The sequence below is a fragment of the Eutrema salsugineum genome, unplaced genomic scaffold, assembly GCF_000478725.1.
Source record: "Eutrema salsugineum unplaced genomic scaffold, Eutsalg1_0 scaffold_25, whole genome shotgun sequence".
NCBI lineage: Eukaryota > Viridiplantae > Streptophyta > Magnoliopsida > Brassicales > Brassicaceae > Eutrema > Eutrema salsugineum.
In genome coordinates this window covers 286,218-305,538 of record NW_006256789.1, presented here as the reverse complement: position 1 = coordinate 305,538, position 19,321 = coordinate 286,218, and the positions used below count along the sequence as shown (strand labels likewise).

General features: G+C 40.6%; 1 protein-coding gene and 1 pseudogene across 1 annotated transcript; one reads left to right on the top strand and one right to left on the bottom strand.

Annotated features, from left to right (window-relative positions):
- Positions 1 to 15,333: 15,333 nt before the first annotated feature.
- LOC112085987 lies at positions 15,334 to 16,403 on the bottom strand. Its single transcript, XM_024154805.1, has 2 exons — positions 16,397 to 16,403; positions 15,334 to 16,307 (listed from the first exon to the last, which is right to left on the bottom strand). The coding sequence occupies exons 1-2, from the start codon at positions 16,401 to 16,403 to the stop codon at positions 15,334 to 15,336; spliced, it is 981 nt and encodes a 326-aa protein (XP_024010573.1).
- A 1,033-nt stretch (positions 16,404 to 17,436) lies between these two features.
- LOC112085997 lies at positions 17,437 to 18,982 on the top strand (annotated as a pseudogene).
- Positions 18,983 to 19,321: the final 339 nt, after the last annotated feature.

The following is a 19,321-nucleotide window of genomic DNA, read 5'->3' as shown; positions in this document are numbered from 1 at the left end:
CCGGAAGGCAAGTTGGTCGATATGAGCCCAAATGAGTTGCGATACGCGCTAAGTATTTTCTCAGGCCTCGACATCGTTACCTCGACACTGCTCAAGCCAAGGCTCATCTCTTGAGAGTATTTCAGGCTAGACCTCGCACTGATCCCTCGGCATGTTGAGATCAAGGCATGCACACGTAAGAAATGAAGCTGGAAACGACTAAGTGTCGAAACGTGCACCTCGGTATAATGGCCTCGACGTTTCATGCTGGGCTCTGTTCTCCTGAACCCCTCGACTACCAAGCCTCGTGACATAATATGGCGAGGTCCCTTGTCACAACCCCAGAATCAAGAACAAGACGACTTAAGTGCACACAAGTGAAGATCGATCGAAGACTAGGGCTCATGCATGTTCTTGACGTGTTCTTCACGAGATCCCCATTTCGATCTTTGCTCACGTGCATCTCTCGGCATCAAAGCCTCGGCTTCACTCTCCGACACACCGTGGCTCTCACCCAACGACCCAAGAAGACGGCTCAGTACCCGGTTTGTTCCGGGCTGACCCGCAACACTTTCGCTTTGCTATAAATACATTTTAGGACCGAAAACCTAATCATCTTATCTCTTATCATCTTTTAGCTTAAAGAACTTGCCTCTTTTGTGAAACCTGATTAATCTAATCTGATATCTCGTTTTTGCATCAGAATCTTGTTCTTTCTTTATTTTCTTTTATCATCCAGCTACAGACTCCTTATCATGACCAGCTACATGTCTTGCAAAGGACTTAGTGAGCTCGTTATGATCAGTGAGTAGTCGTTTAAGCGGCTTTAGATAGGTAGATTAGGGTGCTTTCTAGATAGATTAGGGGGTTTAGGTGTCTAGTCTTGCATGTTTCATTCTTTAACCGACGAGATCTCTAAGCTGGATCCAAGCACATCACTTGAGGTTCAGATCTGAGACATATCTCGCATCAAAAGTGGTTGTAGAAATGTCTGAACCACTCGGTTAAGGGTTTAAGAGTCTTTCATCGCGAGAGTGATAGTTTGTTCTCTTAAATGACCTATTGAACTGAATCTTATTGCTGACTGATTCATGCTTCTCAAAAGGGATTTTGGTATGAAAGAGGATCAGTTTAGATGTTTAATACTTTCATGAGAAGATTAACATATTTTGAGTTCAAGTTAAATGAAACCACTTGTTAAATCTGTTTCATTAACCCATTAGTTTAGCTTGAAAGCACCCGAGTCAAGTATCCTGTCTAAAGCTTCTGTCTTTATTATATATTATCATCATCCGAATCATTTGCTTATCACTTGCATCTTCACTTAGTTTAAATCTTATCTTTTGCTTCATTTTCATGCTTATTTACTTGTTAAATAGTTTAGCTAAAACCTTTACCCTTTCATCTTGACTTAAGACCACAAGTAACATAGATTAGTGTCTCCCTCACAAGTTTGGATTGATAACCCCTTTGTACTACAAGACAGGGGATTGATAACCTCTACAAAGAGATATAAACTCTTAGTTATCAGGGTCAGGATTTCATCTCTCTCTAACCACCTTTTCTTGCATGAGCCATTGCATTTTGCATTTTCTTTAATTTTTTTTCGATTTTTATTAAAACTTTTCAAAAGTCTTTTGAGTTTCAAAAAGTGTTTTCAAAAGGTCAAATACATTTTGAGGGAATAATGACAAAATCGATGATGATAACTAACCTGTTTGCTTCTACACCAATCACTCATGAAAGCTCATTCAAGGTTTAGTACTAGACTAGGCGGTAGCTAGAGTACTTACACTACGAAATCCCAACAGAGGACTTCTATTCATGCAGATCTTTTCTGACAGGATGTACTAGCATTACAAGAAAAGTTGTCAATTATCAGAATTTTGCCACAATTATTTTGTGGTAACGATATTTTACCGAGTCGTTTACACGCTATGACTCTTTCTGAGTTTATAATTACAGATTATAACACTTTATGTTGAAGTAGCACTTTATTTGAGTTTAGGTGTAGGAAATAACTTAGCTGCCCTTACCAATTTTAAATGAGAAGATGTCCGGTTTATATTAAGTGACTTAAACCAATTGTTAATTTATACCATCCCTTCGACAATTATATGTCGTTTACCAATTAACGTTTTTTTGTAAAAATTTCCAGCCCATCTCTCAGCTTCACCGAATCAGATTTTGCATTTCATTAGTTTTTCTCAGTGTCTCGGCCGCAGAAGTTCGTTACCCATCTCGGCCGCAGAAGTTCGTTACCCATCTCACTGACTCGGCCGCAGAAGTTTTTTTGTAAAAGTTTCAATATATATCTTCTGCGGTGGTCTTCGATGCCGGTAGTTAACAAAAGACGATTATAGCTGGAGAGATTCTAAACAGTTTAAGCCATACGAGGATGAAGAGGAACATTTAATTTACTTCGAAGCGGTTTCATCGGCTGCCGGACATGATGAAGATGAACAGTAATACCGATCGTGTTATAAACGTGACGTGGATGTTACCAAATGCGAGCTGTCGTGAACGTGGATATAAACATATGAGCAGCTACATTTAAAGAACATAGATATAACCATACAAGCAGGATGAAGATGCTAAGTGTTTTATATCAAAAGAACTAAAGTGAGTGTGGACATCTCGATATTCATGGGTGCGTAAGTAAAGCATTTGAAAACAATTTCGGTGTGTATGTAAAGGAGCAGGTATATTTAAAAAATATGGATATAACCATGGAAGAGTGGAATGTGATACTAATTATTTTATTCAAAGACGAGTTAGTGTGAATGTCGACGACATGTTGTGGACTTAACTATGTGACTATGGAAAATGAATATGGATATAGACATATTTAATGGGAAGAGCATAAATAATAAGTTCGGTTAGAGCTATTGGATGTCCATATTTAACAGGGATGTATGTGGCGTATGTTTGGATGTTTATTGGTTATGATAAGTGGACATGATCAGTAAATGGAAAATTCGGTTAGTGGATCTGCTTTTTATATGGACCTTGTACAATATATCTCATTTATATTACCATGGCCTGACGAAGTTACGTATTGGGAAACGAGATAATTACGTGTTCGCCAGATGCATGCCGTATATGAGTAAGGGTGAACAAATAATATATGTGATGATTGCAAAAAAACGGATGTTGCCATATATAAGACTTATTCATGCTTGTAAAGCCTTAATCGCTATAAGACCTTAAGACCTTTGTGGATGTTGATCCACTCTATGGCTCTTTTGCCATAAAAGAGGTCATCTGGCCAGGAAAGAGGCTTTAATTATGTGTCACATACATCTTCCAATATAACGATTGTATACAGCCATATTGTAATCCAATATACAGCCATATTGATCAATATATATGATCAATTAGATAGATTGTAATATGACAGTACATACAAAACAACACTCCAAAACGGCCATACTAATAGGTTACACAGAATTCAATAGATAAAGCGGGTGCGTATCTTCGTGCAGCTGAGACGATTGTGTCCACTCTGGTGGCAGCGTCCACACTTATTTTGAACAGATTTCTTGATCGGATGTGTCTACAAAATAGTGTTTAACACGATTCAGATATAACCAAGAAACAGATTGATATAACTAAGCCGATGTAGTAACTTACCCGTAACTCGCCTTTGGAAGCTATTCTTTTCCCCTTTGGCCTTCCTGAAGGCCTTTTAGATTGAGGAGGTAGTAAAACCATATCTGTAACTGGTTTAGGTAGATCTGCGTCGTCGGGATCCCCTTCTGGGTTAATGACTTCCTTATATGTTGCTGCCCATGTGGATGTTTTGTAGTAGTCGGAAAGCAACGAGGAATGTGGTAAACCCAAACTGTCGGCTGCTATCAAGGCATAGCTGCAAGGAATCTGAATACAGTTATAGACTTTACAAGTACATTTCTTATCATGGATCATGACACAATTTTTTCACCCAGGCGACCAATAACTTCACAAGTCCATTGGGAGAGATGGTTGATTTTGCTAAAGTTGCCTTCTTCCTTGTGTTTGGTGATAACTTTGTCTACTTCTGGTGTCGATAGACCATCCCACTTTAAAGCTTTTTTTCGGCGTGCACAGAACCAGCGAGACATCATTCTCTGAATGAACACGAGTAGCTCAACGATGGGTGAAGCTCTCCCTTTCTTCAAAGCATGGTTAAGTTGTTCTGCCGCGTTACTGGTCATGATGTTGAACCGTTCACCTCTGAAATGATACCGTGACCAGTGGGCAACCCCAATATTGTCTAGGTATGTAGCACAACTAGGACTACAGTCCCTAAGTTGTTGGTATGCATCGCGGAATTTACTCTGCCTGTATGCATAGGCTGCCTGTGAAAGGAGCTGGGCTAGTCCCTTACTTTTAAACCTGGATTTTACGTTCCGTTGAAGATGAACAATGCATGATCCATGATGTGCCTTTGGGAATACACGTGCCTTCGCAGTATAGATTGAGTCCGCGCGATCGTAAATTATAGTTAGGTTTGAACTGTCAGCTAGTAACCTTTCAACTTTCATAAAAAACCATGTCCACGAGTCTTCATTCTCAGCATCAACCACGGCGTAGGCTAGCGGGAAGACCTGAAAATTTGCATCTTGGCCGGAGGCTGTCAACAGAACACCCTTAAAATAACCCCATAAATGTGTACCATCCACGATTAGAACCCTGCATAGTCGGCGAAAACCTAAAATAGACGCACCGAAAGCAACAAAAACATAACGGAACCGCAGAACCCCATCTTTGTCCTTCTCTATCTCTAAAGCCGTGATTGTGTTTGGGTTGGCAAGCTTAAGCATGTGAAGATACGCAGGAAGTCTTAGATATGAATCTTCATCCTTACCACGGAATGTAGCAAGGGCTTGGCCTTTTGCTCAGTAACATTTCATCCATGAGGCCGAAACTCGTAACTCTTGCAGAACTAGCTGTTGAATTTCAGCCGCCTTGGGCCCTCTGACCGGGTCAGAGTATTTGGATTTGAAAACTGAAGCAATGATTCTGGAAGTTGCTTGTTTGGGGTATGCTTGTTTTGTTTCGTAGGCGCATGTGTGGATGAGATCCACCATTTTGAGTTCGAAAAGCTCGGTTTTACCGACTTGTCCACCCCTGATGTGCCAACCGCATTTTGGATCTGTACACAGGAGTATGAATTTTTTGGGGTTCGACCTGGTCTGTCTGAAACAAAACATTTTCTTGATAGCGTATACAGCCAGAGCGATTTGACAATCCAACTTACTCGCATATTTTTTACCAACATAGAGATTGTCATCATCATCATCACCATCCAGATCTGGGATATCCGACACAGCATAGGTAGAATCATCAAATAAGGGTGGGATGTCGAACTCTTCGTCTGAGTATGAAGATAGTGTTCTATGGACAGGGATTGGTGGAAGATTAGTTTCGGGCGTTGACGTGGATGGAAATGTAACTTCTGATATTTGGAAAGGAGGTGGAGACCCGCCAGACCGAGTTCGATCCTGTGCATTTATTTCACTCTCATCGTAGACGATTTCAGGAGCGTTCGAACCCCCGAAACCGCTTTCTAGTAGTGGATTCCAGAATTCGTGGTCATAACCACGGTTATATACAAAGTCGATGTCTGAAATATCTGTGTCCTCTTCCTCGCTTGATGATGAATAGTCTACTATTTCTGTATTTTCAGAACGGGAAGGGCAATCTTCATCATCTGGAAGAGATAGATCAAATTTAGGGACCTCGATGAGGTTGTTTAATGGCGTGATAGGGTATTTCCGTGGGGGTATAGAGAGAGATTTCTCAACAGTAAGGGCATGTAGCAGAAGTTGCTCATCTTCGATTTGATCAACCGACTCCATGGTAGGTTGTGGTGTTTGAAATGCCGCAGATTTGGAAGACCCAATCCCTTCAGAAGGCAAATTGTTTGGTGTTGTGGTTACATCCTAGAGACATTGTTTTTACGCCTGGGTGTTCCGGGACATGCTGTATCAAACCTGAGGTTACCTCAGGCTTTTCTCCGAACTTGACGAATAGCCTTATTGATGGATTTATTTTGATGCGTGCGATTAAGAAGTCGACTGCGCCAGAGTTCCGTATTACAACAGGAGTAGAAGCCGGCCCACCGAAACGATTGTCTGATGACGGCGTCCAGTATGAAACTTCAACGGAAGTCCCTGCATCAGCAGGACCCAGAAACTCTTCTCATACAGCCTGTTGCAGAGCGATAATATCCATACCCTCACGTAAAGCTAACACACCTGACATAAGCGACATATCAGCGACGAAAAGCCAGTTGTGGTCGCTTGTATAACGCCATTCTCCCGCCGAACATTCACAGTGTACTTCCATCTGAGCTGAAAGCTTAGGTGACGTTTTTTGTTGTGGAATGGGATTGAAATAGACTCATTGGGCAAGAGTATCTGTGAAAAAGAGAGTACTACAATTCTATTAAAAGTCAAAGAGCATGTATGATTTACCCTTTTTTAAATATTTTGCCGCCGAAATTGTTGGTAAAAGTGTATTTTTAAAAAGTCCTTTTGGAGAGTGTAAATGTATGTGCAAATAGTTATGACTACGTGGTAGGAGTCGTACTACAATATGGTGGGCATAACCAATGATATATGTACAAGCGAAACAGTTTAGAAGTTTTATATGTCAAATTTAATTGATTACAAACGTGGTTGAATAAATCTGGCCTAAGTAGGATGTTGATGTAGATAAAACCTGAAATATATAGAATTACGGATATTGTTATGTATAGATATATGCAATAAACACTGACCAGCAGGATATATCCATATGAAGAAGATGAAGTTTATATCTAATAAAGACATAAGTAGTTTATAGAAGTTTTATATCTAATAAGGACATATGAAGAAGAAGAAGTGTGATAGAATATATATGAGATGTTGAATGGTGTAGATATAGATGTTAACAGTGAAAGAGAAAGAACAATTCTACTAATGATAAAAGACCACCGCATGATATAGTTAAATTCCATATTATTTGTATTTGTATTAGCTGCGCTCGACTATTGATACGGATGTACTACAAATGGCCGGGGATAAGTGAGACTTTGGTCGTGCCCATAATCGCATAGCTTATGGCCATCTCCATTGCTTTCTAGTTTTTATTGCCGCCAAAATTGTTGGTAAGGGTGTATTTTAAAACAATTCTTTGTAGGAGTTGTAATATAAGGACAAAGTTATGATTGCGTGGTAGAGGCGATGTGGATGTAGGCTGTTGTAGTGGGCATAACCTAGGAAAATATTAGAAACGCTGTTAATAACCAAAGTGTGGTTATAGGCAGGGAAAGAGGCTGAAACTGTTTAGAGGTTATACTGAAGTGAAATATAATTGTATACAATGGCCCAACATGTGGACAAGGTATGTCTGTTGAATTAGCAGTAGTTATATAGCTCTAATAACGAGGGACAGAAGGTCATTAAGGGACTTTTAGTTAATGAAACTGAGATCCAAGATAGTCCGTTTAGTTGTAGTATAAAATGATGTGGACGTTTCTCAGGTGTAACAAGGATGCGATGTATTAGTCGCAATCAGTTGCAGTAGACATTATTTTATTCAAATCTATTAATAAAAAGTGGCTAATTACTGTATGATAGAGATGTTTGTTTAGACCGAATAGGAAAATAACAGTCTGACGGCATACTAGCAAAAAGTTATTGTAGAGTATATCATTGTAGGATGACCATGTACATTGTTTTCTTGTAGAGTATATTATTGTAGAGTATATCATTGTTTGTAGGATGACCATGTCCATCTTGTTTATGTCATATATGATACACGTTTATTTGCTTAACATGAGACTGTGGCAGTGGATTGGAGATAAAGGATATAAAATAGATATGATGACGTTATAGTTAGAGTAAAAAAAGGTGAACTAAAAGATTACAGAGGTTGCTTTACTTTGATATAGGAAAAAACTAGCAACTTTGCCGATTGAAATCGAAAGCATTAAAAGGAGTGCTACTGACATGACTACTAATAAATTATCCACCCATTGAGCCCAACTTGAAGCTTGATGCGACACCCGTCACATAGGCTAGCAAAATGGTAGATAAATTTTAGTGGATGATCTGTAGTGGACAGTAGTAATTTGTAAAAAAATATAACGAAAAAGGAGATTCCGTTGTGGTTATGGATTGGTAGACCTTGGGCGACCTACAATCGTCCATGTGGATGGTGGGAGGAGTTCAATATCCACTGTGGTTATGGATTGGCCAGGCTGAGCCTCTTGGCAAGGGTGTACTTGAGAAATGTAGCATTCAAACCAAGCAACGGAAGTATAACAGTGATGGACTAAAGACTCAGCAGACGGCCCTAAAGCATCGGACGCCACCATGGCATGGACACAAGGAATCCATAGTTTGTTGAATATTTCGCAAGAACAGGAACGCCTCAGAGGATTACTAAATTGAATTTCCCCAAGAGTATTAGTGACCATACAAGATCCGGAGCTTTTATGAATTACCGTCCATTGCATTTTGGAGCGAGAGACTCTTTCCATGAAACTTTGCACACCTGGGGACATAATGCCCGTGTGATCCATAGCTGCGTGGAGCCTTGTTCGGAACCACAACATAATAATTGTGTGGTAGGAGTGAAAGAGGTTGATTATAGGGCCAGATGTTTGTGGGAACAGTGAGTGGATAAACCCTTGTGCAATACCGGCTGTCATAAGGTTGAAGCGGTCACCAGCCTGGTAATAGGTAGTTCATCGAGGGAAGCCAACTATCTGTAGATAGTTAGCGCAGTCAGGGCTCCGTTCCTTTATCATGTTGAATGCCCTGTGAAATGCTCCAACGGAGTGAGCACAAGCAGCTTCCCTAACCAATGGTTTGAGAGTTGAATCTCGAAAGTACAGGTTCACGGACAACTGAACACAGCACAGGCAGTCAACATGATTTGCCTCCGGATAACATGCGAGCAGAGCTCTTGAGACCATCTCACCGCCATCAGATAAAATGCTCATCTGGTTATTGTCGGGGAAGCACTTCTGAAGATGGAGAAGGAACCATCTCCATGCCTGGTCGGTCTTGCTGGCGACGACAGCGAAAGCTAGTGGGTACGTTTGAAAGTTTGCGTCTTGACTAACAGCGACAATGAGGAATAAAGGTTTCGAACGTCTAAGGAGTGAACCAGAGACGACAATGAGTTTACGTAGGAAGGGAAATCCGTCCTGAGATGCGCCATGGGAAATGAAAACATGTTTGAAGTAATGGGATCCCTCTTGATCAGTGAAGGTTTCAAGTTTGGTTACTGTTCCTGGGTTCGCCGCCTTTAACTGGGAGAGAAATAGAGGGATTTGTGAGAAGGAAGTGTCGCCGGGGTTAACCCTTGCCATGTCTAAACGGGTATTTGAATAAGGAGAATGTAAAGAGCTTGCTGTTGAGAAAGGGGAATGGAAAGATAGGTAATGAGACAGAGTGGGTATATAAGGTTTTTTAACTTATAATAGTAAGATAGAGAGGGTGAATGGTTCACGTATTTAATTTGTAACCACCCGACGAGAAGATACGTGTTGGCATGACGGTGGACATTTGATGCCTTTTTGATACAATTAAACTGATGGGTTAGTAAAACCTGATGGGTATATCCAACGTCAGAAAATTGTATAACGGTAGATTTGTTATTTTTTTGGGATAAATAGTCAGGAATATTAGTGGATTGGCCAATTTTAATTGGTAGATTGGATTGAGAAAGTGGAATGGAAAGAGTATGAATTAGTTACCTCATAAAAGGTATATAAGGTTTTTATAAAAAGGGAGACAAAGGGGTTGGTTTGAGAACGTGATCATTGGTATACACAGAAAAGAATATGATGTTCGAATAAGGGTGGACAGATATTGGTTGATGGATACAGCTCGGACGAGTTAAAAGACATTGCAGGAAATAAAACTATTAGTGAGATGGGTGTATATAAATTGATTTTAGTAGTGTATGTTTTTTTAGAGAAGCAGTATAGTTGATCTGAACTTGGGGACATGGACAACTGTAACGGTAATGGGTGTATAATTATTGGATATACAATAGAAAGAAAGATTGGTAAATATGAATGCACCAACCATAATGAAAGTTTGTAACAAATCTACTTGGTACATATCAAGACAATAGGAGCTCTGTCAAATATATATCTTAGCCAAATTTATATGGTAAATATGAACACTTCAGGTGGTCATCGCCATAACAGGTTTTGGGAATGCTAATAGTATACACAAAAAGAGCAGGATTCAAAGTCAGGAGAAGCATAAGATAATATAATTTAAAGTCCAAACGAAGAATACAGATTGGGAAAAAAGTTGATGAAAGCAGAGTGTTACTGAATCCGTCTACAGAGATTAACGATAAAAATGAGTAAATAGCAATGCCAGGCTTGAAATGACGATGGAAACCATCAGCCATCTTTTTGGCATTTTGCGCTTTAGCGGTGCAAGCTTTTCAAACGCAGATAGTATATTCTTGTTACGGTTTTCGATAGCTTGTAATTGGAGTTTAATTGTTGCGATGTCGGTTTGGGCTGTGTGCAGTTCACGCGACATGCCTGGAACATCAAGTAAGAGATGGTCATCGCCATAGCAGGTTCTGTCAAGTATTTCCGAGTGCCCCTGTTGAACTTCTTTCAGATCTCGCAACTCCTCCATGATTGCGTAATCCCACCATTTGCAGAAGCCGCACCCTAACCCCTGGATGGGAAGATTAATTTGAGCTAAGATTTAGATGAATGATAGATATTTAGAGGGAGATCTGTGAAGACTACTTACATCCGGCGTATTACAGGTGTAGAACCGACGGCCTACGTTCGGTTCCCTGCAGACGTTTCGAGGAACAATGGCTTGCCACAGCTGCAGTTATTAGGAATCCCTTCTTTAGGGACCGGCCCCCAGTCGAATTCGGGAATCTCGGGAATGGCTGATCCGGACGAGCTCCAACTATAGCTGAGAGGCATGATGTAATGATGAAGTGAGTAGGTTTGCTATGAACTTCTATTAATTATAAAGGGAAAATAAAGGTGGCAGGACTTTGTAGTTCCTTTTAAAGTAGTGGAGTGGACGTGACCGTAATCATTAGGTGAAAGTATTTTCGCATGGAGCTTCACGATATAACATGAAAACAAAAGGTCCACGATACGTTGCCGAAACCAGGAAATAGTTATTGATTTTACACAAACAGAAACCGAAAACTTAAAAGTACTAGTAAGTAGTCGGCAAAGTTTTAAGAAATTCGGAAAAGCTGGGCGACAAGCTCTTGGTAGAGGTCCATTGCGTAAGCCCTCTTGAGAGAAATGACGGTATCGTCTGTGATAATGAAGCCATCTTTGATAAGGTCACCAAGTAAATGGTTTTCCATAAGCTTAACGGCTAGAAGGCCGCTTGAACCGGTGGTTGTGAACCTGTAGTTACCGTGATGGCGATCCCAGCTGAAAGGATCTACTACATGAGATTGTGATTGGTCTTCACGGCAACACTTCTGGACTATGTATGGAAGCTGGTTGACTAGGGGAGCCATATAGTCGTTTTCTTGTTCTTTTTCTGTGAGACTAGGGTTTGGATCAAAGACATAAACATGCCACAATTTTAAATTGATCATCAAACCGACCCAGTGGTGATCTCCCCACAACATTGGTGTGTACACAAAGTCGATGTCATTGAACCAGGTGTTCCCGTCCATTGAGACGACTTTTTTGACCTCTTCATCCCATATAAAAAGACTTTTATTGATGGACTTACTGAATGACCTGTACTTTGACTGCAATGTAGAAACAAGCGAAGGGCTGGTGAATGTGCTTCGCTCAGTAATTAGTGTTTGGGCATGTCGAGGAGCCAAAGAAGCCATTAAAAGTTTCATGTGCTGTGAAAAGAAATAACGGGCGTAAGGAATAAGAAATCAAGGAAAAATACCTTATTGAAACTACAATAAAAATGTGAATGGTTACCAATGGTGTAGTCCAGGTGTCTTTTTCCGCAAGAGCTAGAAAGAAATCATTGTTAATTTTCTGACCACATTTGAGGGAGTGGGTTCTGTTGAAAGTCATAAGAGCCGACATGGTTAGGTTAATGCAAAACGTTTTAAGAAGTTTGCTATCCAAATTGCTGATATTACATGGATAGAGAGATACCTAAACGGTGAAGACAAAAGAATTTCATGAAACGTCTTGAACTGCTTTTTGGTGACAGTAGGAAGAATATCTAAAGGATCCCTTGCCGGATTGGACCTAAGCATAGCCGCTAGTTGAAGTTCAGCTTGGTCGGAGATGGTATCTGAATTTGTAGTACCATCTCCAGTATTGTCCTATGGACAAAAATATATGGATAGTTTGTTAGTAGCTATTGTACTTGATTCTAAATTTGTATCACATTATATATGTCTTCTATATGGTTAACCCTAACGTATATGGAAGAATAATATTGTCTATATCTCCAGTTTTTACCTGTTTGTTTATGGTATCAGGAGGGGAGCTGTGGATGAATCCAGGACCGAGGGCCAGCTGACATTGGGACTGTTTCGGAAATGTAAGAAAAGTGATTGAGATCGGAAATGACAGAGATCGGAAAAGTGTCATACAGTGTAAACGACTCTAAAAAAAATGGAGAATATATGAGTACCTTGGGATCGATGTCGACATTTTGGATTGGCGGAACAGAACCAGAGCTTGCCTGGCGCTGGTGAAGTTATGTGGTATTCGAGAACAGAATGTTTAGGAAGAAGTTGGTAATAACGTGATGGACAATGCAAAAACACCTAGTTATGAAGTTATGTGGTATCTGATTACCGTAGCAATGACACCGGCTTGTATATGTTCCTCTTCTTGGACAACATCGCCAGATGGTTGAGATTGCCCTTCCTGCGTAGTATTTTACATATTAGCTCTTTGTTTTAGAATGGATTACAATGCAAGGAAAGAACATACTTAGGGGGTTATATGTAGTCAAAAGGGAGTGCGTAGTCAATTGCACGGGACTGGCTTGAAACGACTAATCAGAATGGATTTGTTACCTCTATATGTTCACTATCAGCATAATCTTTAGGCAGCCATGTGTTAAGAGAAGCCATAACAGATGAGATGACCTCATCATTATCAATGAAACACAGTCCCTAATGTGAAAAACAGAACACGTTTACCATTTTTTCACATATGGAATCTGTGATGAGAACCTGAACTAATCTGTAATATTACCGCTAAAAATGAATGCTAGTCAGTTGTATTGTGTAGTGCTTCTGCGGTGTTGAGGACGGCCTATAATCATTGCCGCAAGTTTTAAGTTAACTAGGAAATCTACTCGCATGTAGATAACTGTATACTAACGAATTAGCGTGGGACTAACCTGAACTTGATACTAAGACTGAGTTGAGGCAAGAGCATAAAGAAAGAGAATGAAGTAGTAAAATACCTTTGGCGAAAGACCCAGTTGGTGTTCATGATTCGCCTGCGGTCCACCCTACAAAAAAGACACAGTTATATGTGGTGCAATGATGAACTCATAAACTGAATGGTGGGGAAGAGACAAAATTCTTTCACCTGTGGAACAACCGGAACTACCGGGGTAATTGGATCTCCTTGATTGTGGGGTTGTAGGTGAAGAGTTGGGCGCTGGAAGTCAAGTGCATTCTCAGAATCGACAGCACTCGGAGCGTTGCTTGTCGGCTCAGCATCCAATGTCTTAAACAAGTGATTTGCAATTAGTAAAGATCAAATTTTATATAACATTTATTGCGGTCATCATTTTTTACCTTTATTGGAACATCAGAGTGAGGCTGGATGGTAAGAAAATACTGACTCTCAGACGATGGCTTCACTTTGATTGCATCTCCGGAGTGAACTCTAATGGTAGGCAAATCGTTTCTGTCGTCAGGGTTTTGAAATATGTCCTGCTGACCACCGAGTAGAGGAAGACATGGGGCGGGCTGAGTGAGGGGGAGAGACTACATTAAGATGGTGGAGATTAGATATATATTGATTACATTTGGCCCGGAATAACCAATATTCAACCGTTTGCGCTCAGAGAATATTTGCATAGTTTTACCTTGTGAAGAGCTGCAATTTGGTAATCCTGATCCATATCCTGCTGTCCACCGTGGATACGACCACCTGCATCAGACTGTTTGGTGGGCAAAGTCTATATTAACTTAGTCGAGTTTAGATGTAATGGTTATATGGAGATAATGCTAAACAAAAAGTTGAAATTAATTTAACTCACTTGGGAATCCCAATCGCGTTCACCGACAATAGAGGTTGTTTCCTGTTATGGGCATAAACGAACAGATCGTAGTGGGAAGAGGAAGTTAGTTTAACTGATCAATGTGGGTGGACTATCATGGATATAAATAGGTGGATAATAGTCAGTTAAGAGATGTAACGCATTGTTTTACCTTGTTTGGTTCTTCGGCCTGACACTCGTCTACTTGGAACATCGGGTGTTGTATACCGGGGATGGGACCACTGGCGCCTGTCTGATTGAGGGGTAGCGACTATATTAAGATGAGGAATATGAGTTTAGTGTACAAAACGTGTTTGATAAGGACGAACAGCATTAACAGTGAATTAGATAGAACTAACTTGTGAATACCCATCGACTTCATCAATAAAAGTGTCTGTTTCCTGCTAAGGAAATGTCCATCAGAGCGAAGTTAATAAAATCGTATCTTAAAGAAAATGAATGATGAAATATGTACTTGGTGGACAGGGCTTTGTGGTCCTGTTTCAACGCGTGTGGAGCTGATGGGAGAGTCCAGGACGTGGTCTTCATTCAACCTGAGAGATGCCTTATCACTAGAAGTTGACGGGGATGCCGGAGACGTTATGGGATTAGGCCGACGCCTTTTGGATGCACGAACTTGGGAAGTATTTCTTTTGGATGTAGAACGAGTACGTTTAATAGTACCCTGAGGGCCTGGATGTTGCCCGTTGACCTTAAAAGCAAGTTGGGCCACCTGAGTAGCAAGCCAACGGAGCTGCTCGGCTGGTGAATCAGGCATATTGGCCAAAAAATACCTAACAAATGAAGCAGAGCCTTTGACGGTGGACTTTGAGGCTGTTGGGGAAGAGAGAGCACAGACGAGTTGTTTTTTGGTTGCTTTTCCTTTTCTGCGGTTTAAAATATGTTTTTTGTGTGCCCCTTTGGTTGTCCAAGGCTCGTGGACAATAAGGGGGCACGAGTCATCCCCACCAGGCCAGTGGTCTTTGAGGAAAACATGATTGTTATTTATGAGGGAAAGCATATATTCAATCTTCCGGTCACGAACCTCGTCATCCCACTCACTGGATCCGTCATCACTTGGAGGTGTTTGAATTAGTGGATTCACAACAAGTTACGATAAAGGGCAAATGAGTATAAAGCTATGAAATGAAAGCTATGAAAAGTAAGTTGCCAATCTATAACGTTGAAAAGGAAATCGCGATCTTACATTGCAATCAATCTCGGAATCAAGTACATCGTTCAGTGTGACAGCCGCGTTGTTTGGGAAACCTTCACCAGACAAATCTAGTATAGTAAGACGATCGGAGGGATCTGGAAGCTTCTCTAGAAGAGCTGGAATAGCTCTGAAAGCAAGGAGCTGTAGAACGAGAGGAAACCCGTTAAGCTTTATAGATTTCTGCTGGAGCTGTTTGCAAAAAAGAGGGACTGGACCATCTTTTAACTTGGCTCCGGTAGCTGTAGGAGGTCTGCTCGACCACAATATTTTAATGAATGACTCTCGGCCCCATGGGAACTTCAGGAACTGTTCTAGATTATCGACCATTTGCACATAATGGGGGGTCGGAGTGTGGGTTTGGTGGTTGGCAACAAGAACACAGTCGACAATTAGAAGGAGAGCTAGACGTATGCGGCGGTCGCTAGACATTTCCTTGTCATCCCGAAGCCATGTTGCGATATCGGCGCAGGTTGTTTTGACATCGTCTCCAATCCATCTTCTCCAATATAGATCCGGTTCTTTGAGACTTACCTCGGAGGATGGAGTTTGGTAGCCCTCTTCGAACAAGGAACAGTTCAGGCCTGTAATGCTTTGGAACTCGAATAGAGAAAATCGTAGTGGCTGACCACCGAAAACCGTCCATAGCTCATACTTATGTTTGGTCACCAATTGTCTGGCTATGACGGCCTGTATAAGTTTGCAGGATATGGGCGCCCTGTTGGCGGGTAAATTGAAGAGCCCACCAAAGCTGGAATTTAAAATACGGTCAAGTTCTGGAGAATCCCGAAGGACGTGACGAACAACTGTGAGGATTTCTGGTTTCGAGTAGACATTTAACCGGCAGATAGGAAACCGGTCAGTGGCAAATAACCTTTGCGGGAGACGCTCGTCGGGACAATTGTCAGCGTCGTCTACAAGTTGTAACTAATCACCGAGTTGTCAAGTTCGGAGTTAACAATGTATACCCGATAATTAGTTAAAGTAGAAGTAGAAACCTTACCAGACATTGACTTACACAGGAGATGTAGCGGTGAGAGTTCCCAAGAATCTGAACTTAACGGTGAGAATTACTGAGTTTTCAAACGAGTTAGAGCGGTTTGGGTGCGAAAGGGAAAGGAAGGGATGAAAAATGAAAGGATGTTAGGGTTTTTTTACTTTTGGGAATGTGAATCGCACAATAAACCGACTTAAATGAAGAGGAACCGGTGTAAAATAGAGAACACTCAATCATAATTACAGTTTCCTTCCCGACCTCGTAATGTGTAAAAAATAATAATTACAAGAACCACCGTTTAACACCAACATTCATCTTTCGGTGTATCAGCGTTACATGGACGCGGCCATACCCTATTATGTCAACATCAATTAGAACACGCGAACATAAGACCAAATGTTTTCGCTACCCCGAAATTCAGGAAGGCATGGTTAGAGATAAAAATGTACATAAGGCTATCCCGTTATAGTGAGTGATAGTGGACGCGACCATATTGAGAAACGGAATAAACAATGAAATGTTATCCATTAGGATTAAATTACTGATTGCCAGCCACGCTAGTTTATGATGGTCACATCCATGCGTGGTGCGAGTACATAATGGTCCAATCCATGTGGATGCGATGTATTAGAAAGTCCCATATTTGTAGCTGCGCTCAACTATAAATGGTCGAGGATAGGTGAGATTATGGTCGTGCCCATACTCGCGATATAGTTTATTGAAAAACATACAAATGGGGTGCGAGTACGTGATGGTCTTATCCTTTTGGATGCGATATATTAGAGACTCACATATTAGTGCGGCAACTATGGATAGGACCATTGCTTTATATGTGGATAACATACTATATTTTATTGAAAAACATACAAATGAGGTGCGAGAACGTGATGGCCGAATCCTTGTGGATGCGACGGATGGCCGAATCCTTGTGGATGCGACGAATTAGAGACTCATATATTATGGTAGTAGCTATGCTTCCACTACGTAATGGATTTGACCATGTCAAACATGGGATCCATGAAGATATAGGATAATAGGATATCCACATGTCAAACATGTGAAGGTTATGGATTTGACCATGTTAAATGAGATTTATGGATTATGGAATTGAGGGCTATGGATTTGACCATAACAAACATGTGATCCATGTGGATATAGGATAATATGGTAGAGGCTATGCTTCCACTATGTAAACGAGGTTAATTGTAAGTCTCCGAATGTAATTGATATGAATAACCCTTTATTTTAGGTGCCCTGTATGGACATACTACAAATGCGGTGCGAGTACGTGATGGTGAGCCACACTGCTTTATGATGGTCCAATCCATGTGGGGTGCGAGTACATGATGGTCTAATCCATGTGGATGTGATGTGTTAGAAACTCCCATATTTGGAGCTGCGCTTACCTATGGATACGGTCATACTACAAACGGTCGTGGATAAGTGAGATTATGGTCGTGCCCATACTCACATATTACAAACGAAATAGTTTATTGGAAAACATACAAATGGGCGCGCGAGTGCGTGATGGTCTAATCCTTAGGGATGCAATGTTTTTTAGAGACTCACATATTAACGCGGCAACTATGGATACGACCATTGCTTTATATGTGGATAACATACTACAAATGGGGTGCGAGTACGTGATGGCCGAATCGTTGTGGATGCGACGTATTAGAGACTCACATATTAACGATGCAACAATGGATATGACCATTGTTTTATATGGGGATAACCCTTTAAACGCGGCAATAGTATTCCTTTATCAATTATATGTGGATAACCCGTAAATGTATACGGAAATCAAGTAATATTGGATATGACCATGTATTTTTAAATGACCATATATTTGATAGAATGCGCCGATTTCGATTAGACCATACTTCCATGAGAGTAAGATCCAAATTCCGTACTCTACTTCTGCTATTCCGTTATTAAGGAGTTCGATTTCTCAATCTAACTATTTCGAACTCTACTTCTTCGTACTCTACCATTTCGAACTATACTTCTTTTATTTTGTAGGTTAAGATTAGAGATGTCTGGGGCATCAGGCAGCCTGTCTGGTTCGAGTGGATCGACTAGTAGTCGTCCAAAAAGAATTGTGGGTGTTCCTAAGAAATGTTGGTGTGGTGAACAGATTGTGGCTTTGATTTCAAAATCGACAACAATCCGTATCGGCGATACTTCAGGTGTGCGTATGCTGCATCAAAGAAGGTAATGAGATGGATATATGCTTTGTACCATGTCGCTTATTTGGAAATTGTTCTTATCGCTGTCTTCTTGAATCAACATTTTTTGTAGATTGTGAATGATAATCACAACTTCAAATGGGTTGATGAGGCTCTGTTAGATGAGATTGAGAAACTGCAAAACAAGAATTCAAGCCTTGAGCAAGAGATAAAGGAATCGGCAACAGATAAATTGGGTTTGGAGAAGATGATTTATGAAAAAGTTCAAAGGAAGCTTGAGAAGGAAATATTTGACAGGGTTGAAGATGTGTTGGCTGAAGCCAAGTGTGGTATGAGGAAAATGATGATGCTAGTCGTAGTTGGATGTCTGCTCATGTTAGGGATAATCGGATTAGTTGGATGAATAAATTGGTGGTGTTATATTTTCTCTCTTTAGTTGTAACATGAAAATGATAGTCTCTATGGCCGCGGCCAATAATGTAAGTTACATCCATTTGAAAAACGCTATAATCTAAACCTAATTCCTATAGATATCGAGTACAGTGTATATTGTATGGTTAAAAGTTTAAAAAAGCTATTTGGCATTGACCCACATAGGCGTTAAACATGGATATGGACATAATACGAGCATGGGATCTTCGTGTATGGGTCTGTATATATATATATATATGAAGGGCAATATAAATGTACATATATGGATATAGCCATATTGATATTGCCCATATGAAGGTTATTAAAAATA